Raw genomic sequence first — 17,769 nt, forward strand, 5'->3', positions numbered from 1 at the left:
TTTGATTTATTCAGTTGAATCACATGTTCAATGAGCAGAATGACAAGGACTAGGTTTTCCTGACATTGCGATATTGTTTTGCGGTAACTTGAGGAAAATTTACTTGAAAAGGTTTCTGTTTAAGGTAAAAAAATAGTGTGTTGATGACGTATTTCTTGCTGATAGACATATTCCAAGTAATGGTAGTGCTTTCATACGTAATACTTAGAACGTAACATCTTAATTCTCTTCTGTATGCACCTATTGTAGGAATACTAAATTCCCAACAGACGATGACGCTGCGCTGCAACGGCGCGGCTAAAACTCGTTTTTGTTCAGATTTCCTTACCAGAGGGATGTTAGTTGACAAAAAAAAATCGCCAGTTAACAAAAGTTTAAACGCGCGTGACTCGGCCGCCTTACGAGGTAGCGACTTACTTTTTTCACACAAAGATAGATCACAGGCTGAACTTTCCAACAAAAGAAAAATCAAAAAAAAATTGCATTAATATTCGAATATGAATATGATATGTTTGCTATGTCATAACCATATGTTTGCTATGTCATAAAACTACAAGTAAACATCGATTCCCGCTGAAATCCTTAAGGGTAGATATTCTTTGGTGTATCAAAAAATAATAAACTTTTTCGCGAGAAAAAACGCGCGCCCTCTCAAATTTGAAGAATATTAACCATAACCCCCATGGCTTATAAGATGGCAGAGTTACACGCGGCCAAAGTTTTGTTAACTGGGAATTTTTTTTTGTTACCTTTCGCGGCGAGCGCAGAACGTTGAAAAATATGGGGGTTATGGTCAAAATTCTTCAAATTTGAGAGGGCGCGCGTTTTTTCTCGCGAAAAAGTTTAATATTTTTAGATAGCACAGACACCAAAGAATATCTACCCTTAAGAATATCAGCAGGAATCGATGTTTACTTGTAGCCTGTGATCTATCTTTGTGTGAAAAAAGTAAGTCGCTACCTCGTAAGGCGGCCGAGTCACGCGCGTTCAAACTTTTGTTAACTGGCGATTTTTTTTTGTCAACTAACATCAATCTGGTGATTTCCTTCCATGTCGTGACGTTTTATTTTTAGTGTTGCCCGGATTCAAGCATTTTTGTAACAATTTAGAGTGTTCCTGGTTTTTAGAACTTACTTTGGTACGTACAATTGTACACTAGACCTGATACAGAAAATCCCACGTGTGGACAAAAAAGCTGCAATGTGTTTGAGTAATGCCCTCTGATAATGCAGTATCACTGTTGGCAGTTGACGACTATGTCAAGGATAGATGGAAAATTGTGAGTTACATACATTATAGTGTTATGTAATTATTTAAAATAGAAGTGTGGATGAAAATTTGATTGTGTATATAATGAGAAAGATTGTGTTTAAAGAATAAACTTTGTTTCATAATTTTTTGCTTCAGAGAAGTTTTTGCTTGCTTCACAGTGAGTTTTCATTATTCAGGCATACCAATACTATTATTTATATAACACAACTACCTATGTGGTTCAAGATTGTTAGCATGACATTTATAAACAGGTTTGAGCAATAGCTTGTGGGCTGCTAAACAGAAAACTCAGCTGTCAGCAGTTCAGCAATGCAGTCAAGTAGATAGCACTCGCCCACAAATGTAATCATCAACATTATGCAGATCATTTAATGATAAAGATTTTTTTGTGCAATTGTTGTATCAAAATTTGATTGCCCATGAAAAGTTCAGATTGGAATCTTTATCAACAAGGATAATTACGCAAAAGCAATAAGCCAAGAGCTGCAGACAGTTGTGCACACTATCTATCATGTCTTGTCACTGCAGTTGGTCGGTCAACTTGTTCGGTACCTAACGGATCGGCATCGACTGCAAAATCATCTTAAAGTGGAAATAGTCTCTTTCTGGCTAGTTAGTCGACTAGACCACTGTCGAAACAGTGTGCATAATTGTTTGTAGCTCTATGATAATTATAATTTAGGAGTAAAACTTAAAGTAGGCACCACGCTATTTTTAACTGGTAATGGCTTACATTTTTTCCGAAAATAAATCCTGTATATATATACATAAATAAAATATGTCAATGTTTTCGGTAGTTCTAAGGCATGGAAGGGCGTTTATTTTTGCTTTTTTACCATCCCAAGTGTTCGACAGACAGCACCATTGTTCGACACAGGCGACAAACAGATGAATGATATTGTTTCAACGAAAGTCTATAAATTGAATTAGTATCATACAATAATATATACTTCTTGTATGAACTAGGGATGTGCCAAATGGACAAAGATTCGGGTTCATGCCAATCCGAATATATATGAAAGTTATTCGTGCGAACCCGAATATATTCGTATGTAAGAAATTGTTTAGCCTAACTTATTGGTCACTAAAATTTACAGATTTGACACCGATCTTCTGTATTCGTTCTTGAAGAGCCAATGATTTTCCCGTTGGTTGTCATTTTTGAATGTAGACTCCGGGTGCAAAAGAATCTCCCCCATCCTTTTGTCAAATACATTTTGTCTGTTTTAGTTAAATAAACACAATCATAGTTAGTATTTTGTTAAAATCCAACACTTTCTTTAACATTCAGCTCAAAAGCGCATTGTGCTTAAAGTGGCCTTTATCGCCAAACATGTTGCATTTTTACGAAACCTGTTGCTTTGTTACAAAACCTGTTGCATTGTTACAATTACGAAACATGTTATATTGTAGCAGGACACTGCATGCAAAGGTAAAACCTAAATTCAATACCAGCATAATTTATAGTCGAGTTTTATCAAATACAATGCTTTATTTGAAAATGCACCTGGCCATTCTCATGTGTAATTTTTCTCTCAATGTTCGGCATGCAACAAAAATGTGCCCTGGGCATAAGTAGTTTCAAACATGTCATAAGCACAGGATTTAATAAATATTTGTTATCGTAGACTATCAAACTTGGACATGTGCCGTTTTAAATGTTGACTATCTACTGATACTACAAGTTTGGCCTAAGGGTACACTTTGACTTTGTTCGTGTAACTCATGAAAATCTTAACCAATGGGATCCTAGTTAAGACAAACAAGCCCGGTTTTGTGTAACAACATTGCTAACAAGGGTCCAATACCTGAGCATCTTCTATTTGGTCAAATTATAGCACACAAATATGCCTTGATTGTATTTTGCAACATTAAAATGTTGCTGCCAAATAACCATCTTGTGACTATGTATAGCATTTAATATTTCGCTAAAATAAACAAGACGTTTATGTGAAAATTTGACTAAACTAAAATTTTGACTAAAAAAATTACTCGAATATGTTTTGCAGACAAGAAAAATTGGAGGTGGTGGATTTGGTATGTATTGTGTGTCATCATTGATTTCTAATAGCATATGCTTCTAGTAGACCAATAAAACTGTTTGAATTATTTGTATACTCTTGCATTTTAATATTAGCAAACAAAAACTGAGCAAGCTCTCTTCATTGTGAACATTCTACATACATTTCATAAGCTGCATACAGTTGACCACTGTTTCAATCGATAATGTCTCATTAGTGCAGCTTGGTGTGACTATGGACGATCTTGCCAGCCAAAGCTTGGTCCATTGCATCTTTGATTAGAATTTATCAGATGTCGTGTAACAACAATTGTAATTTTCAGCTCTTTGTATTTTGTAATGATATTGTCTTCTAGGCAAAGTATTGGAGGTTATAATGTTCTTGTTGTGGCTCTTTCATGTTGTATTTTGTTTATTTGCATAAATGTTATATACCTTAGTATTTAACAAGCTGGCTGCATTTAATCTGTTTGTTTTGAAAGTTAATATCGCTATGTTGATTTTAAGTTTAAAAATATACTGCAATTGACACAAGATTTTATTTGGGGTCATGCTTAAAACTTTCATTGCAGAACCCTTCGCAAAAGTAATTGTTTGCAGTATTAATACAAATTAAGTCAATCTGCAGCTATGTTAATTGAAACGTTTGCTAAAAGTGAACACTCTGTACCATGGGCGTATCCAGGGGGGGTCCGAGGGGTCCGGACCCCCCCCTTTTGTGAAATATTTTGGTCTTTTTGTATTTTTTTATCAAAATCCGCGTGAAAACCAGAAATTTTCTTTGACGTTGACCTAAAAACCGCGTCGTGCTTGCATTCGCCATTGTTTCCAAACAGGGAGCATCGTTACCGAATACTTGGCATTGTTACCAAACATGGTGCATTGTTGCAAAACAAATGTCATTTTTCGTCAGTTTACGGACGAAACGCCGTTTTTCAGTAGCCACGTTGTAATGACAAGCGGTTTATTTGCGTGATAGTCAATTAGTTTAGTTGTTAAACTTTCCATAGCGTTACACAATTGCGCAAGCCAGAAAGCCACCGTTTATGTGACGATTGGCGCGAACACCGGCGTTCGTATTTTGCGATTCTCGCCCACAACAGTTTATACTTAGTTTGTACTTGAAAATCGGGGAATTCCCTAAACAAATTTGGACCCCCCCCCTTTAAAAATTCCTGGATATGCCCCTGCTCTGTACCATAGGCGTCGATTCCTATCTCCCAGAGAAGGCCAACCTGACCTGCAAAATACCCAGGTTAGGCTGCCTACCCTGGATTTGTCGCCGTCATTCTTTAACCTGATATACTCGCAATGGCAACCACGCGCATCGCGCGATGAAAAATGATCACATGCAATCTTGCAAACTAGCCTGAAACTAACGCGGAATCAACAACACCTTATGACCATTCAGTGATGTAACAATAAAACTGTTAAGGAGATTATTTTTGTGATGTAAGTCTTATCACGGTCGCTGAAGACATATCCTTTAAAAACAGGAGTCAATAGTGTTTGTTGAATTAACATTGTTTTGCTCACGCCCGGTACAACCTTAAAACCCCAAAACAAATAGGTTTTTAGATGATCTGACAGTACTGTAAAACGATTTTTAGCCAAATCAACTTTAGACGATTCGATACATCACTAAATAGCACTAAGTCTGTAAATTGACTGGGCACTTACAAGATAAGTCCGATACAAATACGTCACAGAACCTATATAGGCCGAGCAATGCTTAACTTGGCCTAACCTGGAAACTGAAAAAATCGACGCCTATGCTCAGTATACCTAGATCCAACCAAATGCTAATAGAGCAACTTGAAACTGTACTGATTTTGCAACCTTTTCATAAAAATTAAAAATGACAACAAAACAACATTACTTGCTTTTTCAACATGTACAACAATGTGTGGCAATAAAAACAAGAACAGCGACATATTCTACATTATTGAAATGGTCAATTAAATTATTAAATTTATTGAAAAGCATAACGACCCAAAAACATATGTGAATACACAATGTAATTACAATCGGTCACAAAGTGTCACAAAGAATACTGAACAATGAAATCGATGCAAATCAACATTTGATTGATATACATTTATATATATACAGGTAACGTATTGTTAATAATCCCCTTTTTTCTAGCTTGTACAGTTTATAAAAAAGTAGAAACATTGTTTTTCTTTGAATATTGTTATGAGAATGTTCTATCTCTTAAATTTTGAAAGCAATATTTTAATTAATATTTTTATTAACTAATTTCTTTAAAACATTTTTATTATCACAATTGTTTAAAGGTGAAATCTTTGAAGCTGTTGACAACACTCTTGGTGAAGCCGTAGCAATCAAAGCTGAATCAGCAAGACAAGCTAAGCAAGTATGCAATCTTTCAAATTATTTACTTTTATTTTTTATTATTATTTATAATTATTTATGTTCTATCCTGTAATCTTATTTTAATGTGCATGAAAATATCAATTACACTTTTGTAATATTGTTCTGTAAGTTTGTCGATTGACATTGATAATTGTAACACATTTTTGTTGTTTTTTGAATTCTGTATTTGCATGCCTCCAAGTAGGGATTGACAATTTGGAATAGCGAATCCAAATAATTCGATTCCTAAATTGTCCGAATCCAAATTGTCTTCAAACTGAATAATAGGTTTCGTTATTTATCTTGTATGCACGGTTTATCACATAACTTGGTTACCGGATTGACTCGATTGTAAGCTGCATGCAACGGTGTTAAAAAATGTAAACTGCACATAAATGGCAAAGGCAATGTTAGGTGCTCTACATTAATAATTGTTGGAAAATCTGTGAATTTTATTGAAACTCAGAGCTGTAGTCAAAATATCTCGATTGTAAGTATCACAAACAGTAGGTTAAAAAAACTTGATTGAGCCGCGGCTTACAATCGTGTAAATCTTTTTATTTATTTTTTTGAGAACTTTTCGTTAATCTTCTACTATGGTTTTGACATGCAAGTTTACCAGCTTCAAAATAATGCTCTCGCTTGGCAGGCAAACACATAGAGAGTCTAAATATATTACACTGCAATAAATTTATTCTTTAATTGTGTATTGTTGTTGCAGTCATGTAACAAATTCTTTCAAGCCAAAACAAAAACAGAATAGGATTCGGTATTCTGGATTCAATTTAACTGTTCTAGAATAGTTTATTGTATTATATTGCCCATTATTACCACCAAGACAGGAAACAGAATCCCATTTTACATAATTTTGATTTCCGGCAGAAATTTTATACATTTAATATTTACATCACATTTTGGGGCAGAAGTTTTGTTGACTTAGAAAATAGGGTTTCGATATCTTCATTTTCAGTGTTCTTGTGATTGCTCAACACTAAGGCATTGTGTGATCGATACACTTTGGCATTATTGATTAAAAAATATAGCACTGTTTAAAAATTGGTGCGAGGTATGTGAATAAAAAACATTCTTGTGAATAATGCAACATGTTTAAGACATACATTGCTGACCCTGACCAATTATTTTGGTTTTGGTAAATTATACCTCTTTTTGACAGGTTTTGAAAATGGAAGTTGCTGTACTAAAGGCACTACAGGGAAAAGAACATGTCTGCCGTTTTATTGCTTGTGGAAGAAATGAATTGTTTAATTACGTTGTTATGTCCCTTGTGGTATGGTATACATGCCTCTTGGTGATACTGGATATTACATAATGTTTTTTTTTCATTTGAAGGGTAGAAATTTAGCAGAACTGCGACGTAATCAGCCAAAAGGTGTATTTAGTTTGAGCACAACACTTCGCTTGGGAAAGCAAATGCTTAATGCCATACAAAACATTCATAGTGTTGGTTTTCTGCACAGGTGAAAATATGTGTCTGTTGTTAAACATGGTTTAAACATATTTTTGTCTTTAACATAAAAACGTATGTTTTAGAGACATTAAACCTTCTAACTTTGCCATTGGGCGGACTTCAAGAACCAGTCACAATGTTTATATGCTGGATTTTGGGCTGGCGAGACAATATACCAACAATTCTGGCCAAATACGCCAAGTAAAATTTTTTTTAATTAATTGTAGCCACTAAACATACATATATTTTCTTTGAAGGCCAGACTTGTAGCTGGTTTTCGTGGAACTGTCCGTTATGCTTCCACTACAGCACATAAAAATCAGGAGATGGGTTGCCATGATGATTTGTGGTCTTTGCTGTACATGCTGGTGGAATTTATTGATGGACAACTTCCATGGAGAAAAATGAAAGATAAAGATCAGGTTGGTGTAACTACCAGCATTGTTCACCATTACTGTTAAGAAATGTTTTAGGTTGGCATGATGAAAGAGAAATCGGACGAAAAAAGTCTTTTGAAGCATATGCCACATGAAATGTTTGAGCTTTACCATCACATATCAAAACTAAGTTACCATGAGAAGCCAGATTATTTAGTGAGTTTTACCATCACATATCAATACTAATTTTTCTTGAAATAAACAAAAGTGTTAAAAGTATTGATGAAAATGGACACAAAAGAGCATGTTATATGAGCATAGTTGCTTTGACAAAAAAATATTAAATTATATTTTGCTTAGTATTTAAGAAGCCTGTTTGAAAAATCTATTGCAAGAAAAAACTTTCAAGAATCTGATCCATTTGACTGGGAAAAAGGTTGTGGTGAAGGTTCTGTTACAACAACTACAACTTCCACACCACCTCGCGGAGGTTATCAAACAGCAGGATGGGCTGGGTTTGTTTGTTTGTTATGTGTTAATAATATTAATAAAAAGTTTGATGTGTTAGAAAATAGTCTGTTTATAATGTTTTTAGGATGGATTATATTTCTGGAGTGTTGGAGGCAAACACAGAAAATGAAATAGTTGATGCAGAAAACCTGGTTGGTGACGTAAAGGGGCATCAACCTCCAAGAATCACGAATGATTTAAACTTGAAGGGGAATTTTGTAGTTATTCCCTACAGTACTCCGCATCAGCAACAAAAACTAACGAAGCTTGGTAACTCTTCAAAAGTAAGTTCTTATATTTTCACTGTGACTCAATTTACATTGGTTTATTTGAAAGTTAAAAATATTTTAACAAAAAGTTTTTGTAATGTTTACTGGTAATAAATGTGAGGTTACAAGCACTACATCAATAAAAATAAAGCACAAGAAAATGTTGCCATGCCACAGTGGAGGATCTTGGAAAAATATGAGGAGGGTGTTTGGTTTTGGTACCTAATTACTGAAGCCGTTAGATGCGGTTACTATTTTTTTCAGACATTTGCCATGCAAATTCAGCTTTCAAAAACAGGTATCACATTACAGTAGTGAAGCCAAATATGTAACAACTTTCGTCCGCGAAAACACAAGACTCTTTAGTTGCTTATGTATACGTGCTCTTGTGTATAACGAAAAGCACTAAAACAAAATAGTCTAGGATACAGATACAATCGCATTGCGAAACAATGACAGGGTTGTTGTAACACAATTTTGTTTGTTACCTTTTCAAACGTGTGCGCACCCACAAATTGTGTTACATTGCAAAATTATTGAGTATTTTTGATATTTGGCACATAAAGTTTATGAAGTTATAGCAACAAAGTTTTGCATGTCCACACACATAATTCGTGGTGTAGTTACATCTTGTGATTGTTATGAAAAATAGCTTGTTATCATAGTTGTTGTTGTAGGATCAGGAACTATTGCAGCATATGCATTCAATTCAACCAACAACTGAAAATTTCAAAAATATTGGATTACCACCAACACCTGTACACTTTGAAAAAGTGACCAACACAGATAATAATGATCAATCGAGAAGAACACAAGACAAAATGAAACCTGTATTATAGTTAGTTGTAAGAAAATATTTTGTGGGTAAATGGTGTCTTTTCAGGAGAAACAGGACAAATTTGCAGTTGCAGCAAATGGTGTACAGAGTCAACCACAGTTGAATATTTTCTTCAATCACAAGTATGATCTTGAGAATGACAAAATGAACAAATCCATCAAGGAAAGTGCAGAAGTCAACTGTGACAGCTTTCCTAGTGCCAGACAATCTTTGCAAAGTAATGGTGGATACAGTGCTGAATGCAGTGCATCACAAGACATAGTTTTGTCTAGGTAATGAACCATACTAGAATCTGTAGTTATTAGACTTTTGCAGTGTTTGACTGGGGTTAGACAACTATGTGATGTTGTAGAGTATTCTTTCTATACTGACTATGTGACTAACCTACTTAAGTACTTTTATGTTTATATTGAAATATGTTGCTAGTCATAGGCGTTAATTTTTGATGTTTTGTAAAATATTAAGGGTGACTTTTCCAGGTTTCAAAAACATGCAAAAATAACTTAATAATCTGTTCTTCTGGCAAAGATAAAACGTAACTTTATTCACCGACGTTTCGCCTGTTATTCAACAAGGCTTCCTTGTTTGTTATTCAACAAAGGAAGCCTTGTTGAATAACAGGCGAAACGTCGGTGAATAAAGTTACGTTTTATCTTTGCCAGAAGAACAGATTATTAAGTTACAATATGCCTGGCAGCAACAAAAACATTATACATGCAAAAATGTTTCGTCAGTAGTGTCGCCTAGGGTTCCTTCCCGGGAATGTCTCGACGGGAAATTCCCGGGATTTCTCGACAATATTCCGTTCCCGAATCCCGGGAATTTTGATTTCACTTCCCGGGAATATGGCAACAAAGCAAAATTGATTAAGAAGTGAATAAATTTTCCTTTTTTGCTTTTTTGGATCCTATAAATCAAAACGATGACCCTGTTTTGTATTTTTCAACCAAACCTGTCGTGAATTAGTATTTACACACAAGTGCACCGACAGTTTTATAGCGGAAACTTAGACTATAAACGATGTTGGTAGGCATTTGTAAGGACACCATAAAAATTTTTTAGGGCGCAACCTAGCGGTACAAAAATTCTGTTTATTTTTTTTATGTTTTATAGCTTAACCTTGGTGAATGTGATATTACTTGACGGGAACTTGCTAAATTAAATGTTTGCGGGTGTAATAGACAAATTTTAGTTGTTTAAATGATGCAATCATGCACGAAAAAAAAATGTCAATTTTTTTGTCGGAATCCCGGGAATTTTTTTTTTTATTTCCCGAATCCCGGGAAGTAAAAAATCCGGGAAATAGAGGAACCCTAGTGTCGCCCTAAGCATAGGCAAACGGCGCAAATTCTGTTTCATGTCACTTTGTTTTCACACCGAATCACGTTGTTGCAGCATACAGTGCTGAATGCAGTGCATCACAAGACATAGTTTTGTCTAGGTAATGAACCATACTAGAATCTGTAGTTATTAGACTTTTGCAGTGTTTGACTGGGGTTAGAAAACTATGTGATGTTGTAGAGTATTCTTTCTATACTGACTATGTGACTAACCTACTTAAGTACTTTTATGTTTACATTGAAATATGTTGCTAGTCATAGGCGTTAATTTTTGACGTTTTGTAAAATATTAAGGGTGACTTTTCCAGGTTTCAAAAACATGCAAAAATGTTTCGTCAGTAGTGTCGCTGTCACTTTGTTTTCACACCGAATCACGTTGTTGCAGCACTAAGTTTTAAACACTTTAATTACGGACCCCCTTACTGATAGCGGCACATTTTTGTTTCAATCGGTCTATTGCAGATTTATTAATTATGAAGTGACATACAAATCAGTTACGCTACAATGCCGACAATTCTTACCATTAAGCTACAACAACTGCTGCGCTGCATAACAATCCATGAGACAATACAGGTCGTTTGAAACAAACTTAATATTGTATGTGGTTTTTCTGACAATAATTTTCAATTGAAACGAAATCCAGGGGTGACAATACACATGTTATCACCCCTGTTTGTTTGTGAGGGATGACATGACATCCCAGTCACCCCTAAATCGACCTATGTTGCTGGTATATTTGCTATTGTGGTAAAGACTGTGCTTTGCCTGTACAACAGGGTTTTTCTCTGTTTGCATTTTAAAACATATATAACTGTTGTCAAATATTCTTATAAGACCTGAAAATATATTATTGTTGTTTGTAGAACAACCAGTGTTAAGTATGGAATAGTAAATTTGGCTCCACACAAAAACCTTCAGTCTCCAGGTGAATTATCAGATGTCAGTTGTTTAGGAACAGATAAAATTATGAACAGCTCTGTGAGGAATGGTAGAAACAACAGAATGTCGAAGAGGTTAGATGCTAACTATGGAAATGGCAAACCTTGTTTTATTTCTTCTATAAGTTATCATATATATTGTAATCTTACCAACATTCAGGTGAACAATAAAATAGAACAAGTGTTAAAGTGGCTTTGTTATCAAAGACCAATAACCAAGTCCTTATTGGCTATTTATCATGGTCATTGTTTGCCTGCTAGTTAATTAGTAACAAAAAAAAATACTTTTTCCTACCAACTGTTTAGATTTATCAACAAAGTTCGTCAAAAGAACAGTTCAGATTGTGCACAATCTCCACATACAGATTTATCATTGTCTTCTTCTGTCTCTCCTGCTGACCCCCCCAGAACTGGTAACAATATCACTATAAAAAATAAAATATAAAAATCCTTTATATCAAGAAGTAGAATTTATTTTAGATGTTGAAATTGAAGATCATGATTTAATTAGACAGTACTTTGTTGCTGCTGCTTCCCGTGTTGGAGTCGCTTTAATTAAAAATGAACATTCCTGCTCCTCCACAGACAAACGCTCCACAAACGTAGCTCGATCAAGGTATTATATAAAAGCATTTTTAAGCACACCGTTGTTAACTGCACAAATTATGTTTACAGTCGCATTCCAGTTCATATGGGGTATCATCCTGTTAAAGAAAAAAAAGGTAAACTATACTAACTCACAAATTATTACACATATGCATTAACACAAATATGTTTTAGAACAAACTGCAACTATGGATAACCAAAATGTAGGAAGCAAATGTATTTCATCAAGTTTACCAAAAGATGTTGCAAATAATTCAGCTTGTGAGCATAAACTCATACCAAGACCTCCCAAAAGCAAACGACCATCAACAATTATTGTAAATGCAGCCAGGTAAATCAAATAGGTGTTTTTTTTAAACACTGTGCATGTATATCCAAATTTGTTATGTTGTTAGAAGAAGACGATACAGACCTTCTGAAATTTTACCTATGAAGCGGTTTAATAATTCTCTTGACCTGGGTTAAAGGATTTAGGTAGTGATGGTTCAAACTCTGCTTTTTACTATTTAATTTATATTTTGAACATTTTACCTGATGCACTTGTTTATTTGTATCTACTGCTTTTTCAAAACGTCTGCTACTGTAAAAACAATTTTAATTTAACAAAACAAGTTTTTTGCTATTTCACAGTAAATAAATGAAAGTATTTGGAAGTGCAGACTGGTTTTAAAAAAGATAACTTTTTCAACTTTAAAATAGTGTTAGTGAAAAAAAAATGGATCTATCCTAATTGACTGCATTTTTTATTGTGGTTATATACTATGGTACAAACACATTTGTTGCCAAATGCTGCAGGTGCAACATTAAAATGATTTTGAGCTCTTTTGTAAATTTTAAGTAGCTTAAAACAACTAAACAAACATTTCTAAATGACTTCTAGAACACATTTTTTTCTTGTATGCAATTTTATGTGTGCATGCCCAAACCCTATAGTTACCATTTTTTTTATTGACATAAAAAGACTGTTGCCTGGTGATCTTTTATGCATGTTCCAGATTGCACATTGTTCAGAAGTTGAGTGTTTTTATAGAGGTGTTTTTCTGTGTTGATTAAAAAGTCTAAAAAAGATTGGAAGTTTTGTTTGAATTGCAATGTAATGGTGAGAAAATGCCATACATGTTATATAATGGCCTTGAATGATCAATATTCAGTGAGCAACGAGAAAAAAGCAGAGGTTGTACCTGTTTGTGAGCTTGCATAGATGAAACCAGTACACATGAATATGTCTAATTGTTCAATATTTCGTTATGTTGCCGTTATTAACAGTGGTAAAAGCAAAATAAATCTTGCTCAATCCAATTTACACAAAAAATAAACCAATGTGAGATTTATAAAAAAAATTTACTAAATTTAAGTTTGTCATAAAAAACATTAAAATCACGAAACAAAGAAAGCAAAATATGCGTGCCGTGTACGAGCAAGTCTGACATATACAATGTGCCGCATTTGTAAAGCGACAGACAAGATCAATAGTGTCCATCATCTATCTTTATTAGTTTAGGATGTTGTGCACTGCAATTCAGGGTCAGTTCGAGGACTGCGTGGCCTGAATTTGTCGGATGCACTGGGTAAATATTCTCGTGACCCCATCTCCCAAAATTCATCGACAAGTTATTGTTTTCACCGCCTTCGACAGTAGCAATCTGCAGGGACCGGGTGTGCAGAGAGAACACTCGCCGTTTATCTGACTCCTAAGACTATTAAAAGCATCTGCCAAGAACTGTCTTTGAAAATGATAAAGAAACATACCTTGGTTCAAAACATACAACGTTAAAATGCAGCGACGAGAGCTATACTTCAATTGCTCTTGTCTTTTGGCTTCGTTCTCTCGCTTAGTGAGTTTTCTCGCTTAGCTTTTTTGTAGCATACAGCCATCGATATATATATATACGGTTATTAAGATTACATAAAATAATGAATTCGAGGGGATTATTAAAAATGTCGATGTGAAATTAAAACCCAAAGCCGATTTGCACATATGTCAGAGATTAACCCATATGTCAGAGCGAGCGAAGTGATTGACCCAAAATACCATATGCGCACGTACGCGAAGTAATCAAATTTCACAATTTAACACAAAATGACATTTAATCATAAAATTTTGCTGCAAATCTTCGGGATTGATAAGTCCAACTGGAATGCTGTCGCAAGCACGACCGGCGTTAACGGCCTGTAACTTAAAATGCCTTCCACTGCGAACATCGAGACGCTAATCGTTGGGTTCACAATGGAAAGTACTCCACAGAGCAAACCAGTGGTGCATAGTGGTCAATTTTACGGTTGAATGAGCGTACATGCGTGTGATGTTATCATGGCGAATTTTTGGGTGTTTGGGGGCAGTTTTAGTTTGTCTTTTGAGCTATTTCAATCGGGTAGTTACTTGGTGGTGGGTGCTGCTGAAAATTGTGGTGGAAATGGAGCACAAAATTCATGCTGTATTTGTGGAAAAATGAATCGTTTAAGTGGCCGATCATTCGTGATTTTTTGAAAGATTTATCCCAGATCAACAAATTTTAATCAAAATTAGTCACTAGAAAAGCCACCCCTTGGGGGGCATTTGTCCCCCTGGTTAGCCAATATTTTGGTAAAAAAGGCAACAAACAATGGAACTGAATTTTGAAGAAAAACGAATCGTTAACTGCCCACTCATTTGCATTGTATAAGTCCTCTCTTCTCTATGCAATGGCACCAAAATTAGTTGCTGAAAAAGTGCCTTAGCAACCCCGCAAGGCTGCTTAAATCCCGCTGTTGGTCATGAGATCTTCCAGGAGGCTCAACAAATCCTTGCTCTGTGCAGTCTCATCCAGGAGCAAAGTTTGTTTTTAACTTTGAAGAATATTAGGTCCCTATGTAAGTCACAAGACCCATCAACGGTCATTGGGAAACAAGCGGAACAGTCGCCAGGTACATTATTGCAGAGGGCCTTGAAAACAGGATTTCTTCAATTTAATACCCACATGGGTCCTAAAGCCCGTTTACATGTGCGACCCGAAGCGAATCGGATTGACCGGAAGTTAAACAAATTTAAATATCCCAATCCAATCCATAGTTCGCATATGTTTACATGTGTGGCTTGGTAATATTTGTTGTGTAGAGAACGCATTGCAATATTGTTATAAAATATTGACATTGTTTATATTCGTGACCTGTTTCCCACGTACAAAAGGACAACTCAAACGTGTCCAAAAAAATTACAAAGCTTTTAACAACGACCACCCTGGCTCCAAAACAATGAAGGACTGTAAAATGCCGTAAACCTGTTGGTCTGCCCTGACATACCTGGCGGGCACCTTCGACTTGTAGCCTACGCATGCTTTAAATGGCCCATATTGACTTGCATTATTGATTAATTGTGGTTTCACTTGGACTGCTATCGTACGTTTGAGCCATCTTCAATACGAGATTGTTTGTACCTGATTGGTGTCGGATACACAGAGATTTATAAGAACGCCTAAAAAACGAAACATTGGTGACCCCGAAGTGACTTTGAGTACGAAATCGTTCCTTAACTTTTGAAAAATTTCTCACGAATGCAACAACAAACGCGATAATTATAGGCTAACTCTTGCAACAACTATTATCTTGAAGACGACGATAACTTTTGAGCCGATAAAATCTTTGCAAAATTCTTCGAAACGTATGGTGACAAACAGCGTCCATTCTTATCAACCTTCTTTTTTTTATCTTTGAGGAACGAAATATAACAGCACATTCGTTTTTTCCTTCATTTGCTCGATTGTGGCATTTCTGGCTGACGACAACATTCAACACAAATTTCTTGACGACTGCGGATATTTGAACTTGGTTGACTCTTCATCGTTTTCTTGTTCGGGTTTCCTGAGTTTTTCAAGGTTTTTACAACTTTTGGAGATTGTTCGCTGGATTGCCGAGAATTGGACGAAGAATTGGAGCATCATCATCGTTAGAACATCATCATTGGATCAACAATTCTCTCTTAAAGTGCATATGACACGCAAAAATAAAACATGTTAATAATCAAACTAAGAGATGTTCATAACTTTAGAACATGTTTGGCGAAAAAAGTAGCTTGATACGGCGACTGGTTTCTGAGATACAACTGATCAAAGTCGCACTTTTGCCACTGTTGCGTGACTCATAGAAGGCGCTTCGGAGGTGCGCGAGTGCTGGCAGCAAGCCTTTTGCGTGGGGATGGAAAACATTGTAAAACTGGTTTAGCACAATATTGCATTAAATAGGGGACAGAAAGTGAACAAGTGGAATAAATGGATTTTATGTTAATTTAAGCTTAATTTTAAGACAGATGGCCGCTGTTCGACCTATTATGTCTTATTTAGTTGTGTAGTAATAAAACAGTTACTGGGACAGGGTGTTCTTGTTGTTACAGCATTTATGATCGCTAACGTGATGCATGAACTTTTGAAAACACGACAGAGACAAACCGTCAATTTACCATTGTCTTTTTGTCCACTCACAGCAAAAGATAGAAGTAGGCTAATTGAATTTTGAGGCTGAAAAAAACTGCCGAGAAAAAACGACCAAATTAGCTGATTATACAACACAGTTATTCTGTCATAATACCACTTTTTGCCCGATATGTATTTTTCGCAATATAGTTCGTGACTAGAAATGTTGGAATCATCAAATTAAACCACAGCGTCCTCTGTTATAGAGGGCGCTATGAATTAAAGTCAACACAAAGGGGAGGTTAAAGTTATGACATCACGTCCAAAATGGCGTCATGTAATGTCACTGAGCAAAGACGCGAGTGGCTTGTGTGATGTCATTTTGCAGGGACCGAAGTTTGCAGAACGAAACACTCCGTCTATTTGACTCCTAAGACTATTAAAATCATCTGCCAAAAAAACTACCTCTGCGACTTTTTAATTAAAACATAAAACGCTAAACAAACATACCTTGGTTCAATACACGTAAACACTCAATAAAACTTTTACCCAACGATGTTTCTAGTATGCGCGTAATTCGTTCTCTCATTCGGTCTCTCCCGTTCTCTCTCTGGCTTAAGGCCGTGTGACGGTAGGCCTATTTATAATATTATCGAAAATGAGAATATGGACGGATTATTAAAAAACGTCGATGAGAAATTAAAACTAAAACCGATTAGCACATATGTTCGAGATTAACCCATCTGTCGTAGCCTACAATGCCAGATGCGCTTGTACGGAATTTAAATACACAAAATAAACACAACGAAAAATATTAAGTTTTCCTGCAATTTTCTCCTCAGCGCAAAAGGATTAGGATTTTTGGTCGCCGTTACTTTTCGTGCAGTTTTCTATATTTTTTAGTGGACGTAGAGCCGTAAAACTTTGGATATATGTTTGTTGTAGATGTACCTTTAGTTTTACGCAAAGTTGTCATGGCCGTGTCATATGCACTTTAAGCGATTGGGTTTGACATCTTCGCGTAGAGAGGGTCCTTTGCCAACTTACACGGAACATATAAGATGGACATCTCCATTCAGGTCTAGCACGCCTCGTGTTGTGAATATTGGTGGAAAAACTAAATATAAATCGAGTATTTTACTTCGCCGTGCTTACCGTTCTCCTCCAAGGTTTAATGAAGGTTCTTTAGCAACAGTTACTGAAGCCCCAAAACTTCGTTTTCCGGGCTTTTGGCAAAAAAATGCCCCATAAATGTAAACCGTGGAAGGCGACCGAATTAAACAAAACATCACAAAATTTGACTGATGACACTTGGTTGCATGAGTTAAAAAAGGACAAATAAAATGTTTTCACGTGACGTAACTGTTTTG

General features: G+C 35.6%; 1 protein-coding gene across 3 annotated transcripts; it reads left to right on the plus strand.

The window, feature by feature from the left end:
• Window positions 1-1,048: 1,048 nt before the first annotated feature.
• LOC145897440 (tau-tubulin kinase homolog Asator-like) lies at window positions 1,049-13,076 on the plus strand. Of its 3 annotated transcripts, none has more exons than XM_082985737.1 (18): window positions 1,049-1,279; window positions 3,282-3,309; window positions 5,590-5,669; window positions 6,843-6,956; window positions 7,019-7,146; window positions 7,220-7,337; window positions 7,394-7,558; window positions 7,610-7,729; window positions 7,874-8,028; window positions 8,109-8,307; window positions 8,970-9,122; window positions 9,176-9,402; window positions 11,334-11,483; window positions 11,715-11,821; window positions 11,889-12,024; window positions 12,084-12,130; window positions 12,189-12,345; window positions 12,413-13,076. In XM_082985737.1, exons 1-18 carry the CDS (start codon window positions 1,214-1,216, stop codon window positions 12,477-12,479), a joined length of 2,217 nt encoding a protein of 738 aa, XP_082841863.1. In that variant the 5' UTR covers window positions 1,049-1,213; the 3' UTR covers window positions 12,480-13,076. The 3 variants fall into 3 exon arrangements, with proteins under 3 accessions (XP_082841863.1, XP_082841862.1, XP_082841865.1); XM_082985736.1 differs by having other exon boundaries at window positions 1,050-1,279; window positions 12,410-13,076; XM_082985739.1 differs by lacking the exons at window positions 1,049-1,279; window positions 3,282-3,309; window positions 5,590-5,669 and having other exon boundaries at window positions 6,864-6,956; window positions 7,024-7,146; window positions 12,410-13,076.
• Window positions 13,077-17,769: the final 4,693 nt, after the last annotated feature.

Source organism: Ascidia mentula, chromosome 4 (genome assembly GCF_947561715.1).
Source record: "Ascidia mentula chromosome 4, kaAscMent1.1, whole genome shotgun sequence".
Classification (NCBI taxonomy): Eukaryota; Metazoa; Chordata; class Ascidiacea; order Phlebobranchia; family Ascidiidae; genus Ascidia; species Ascidia mentula.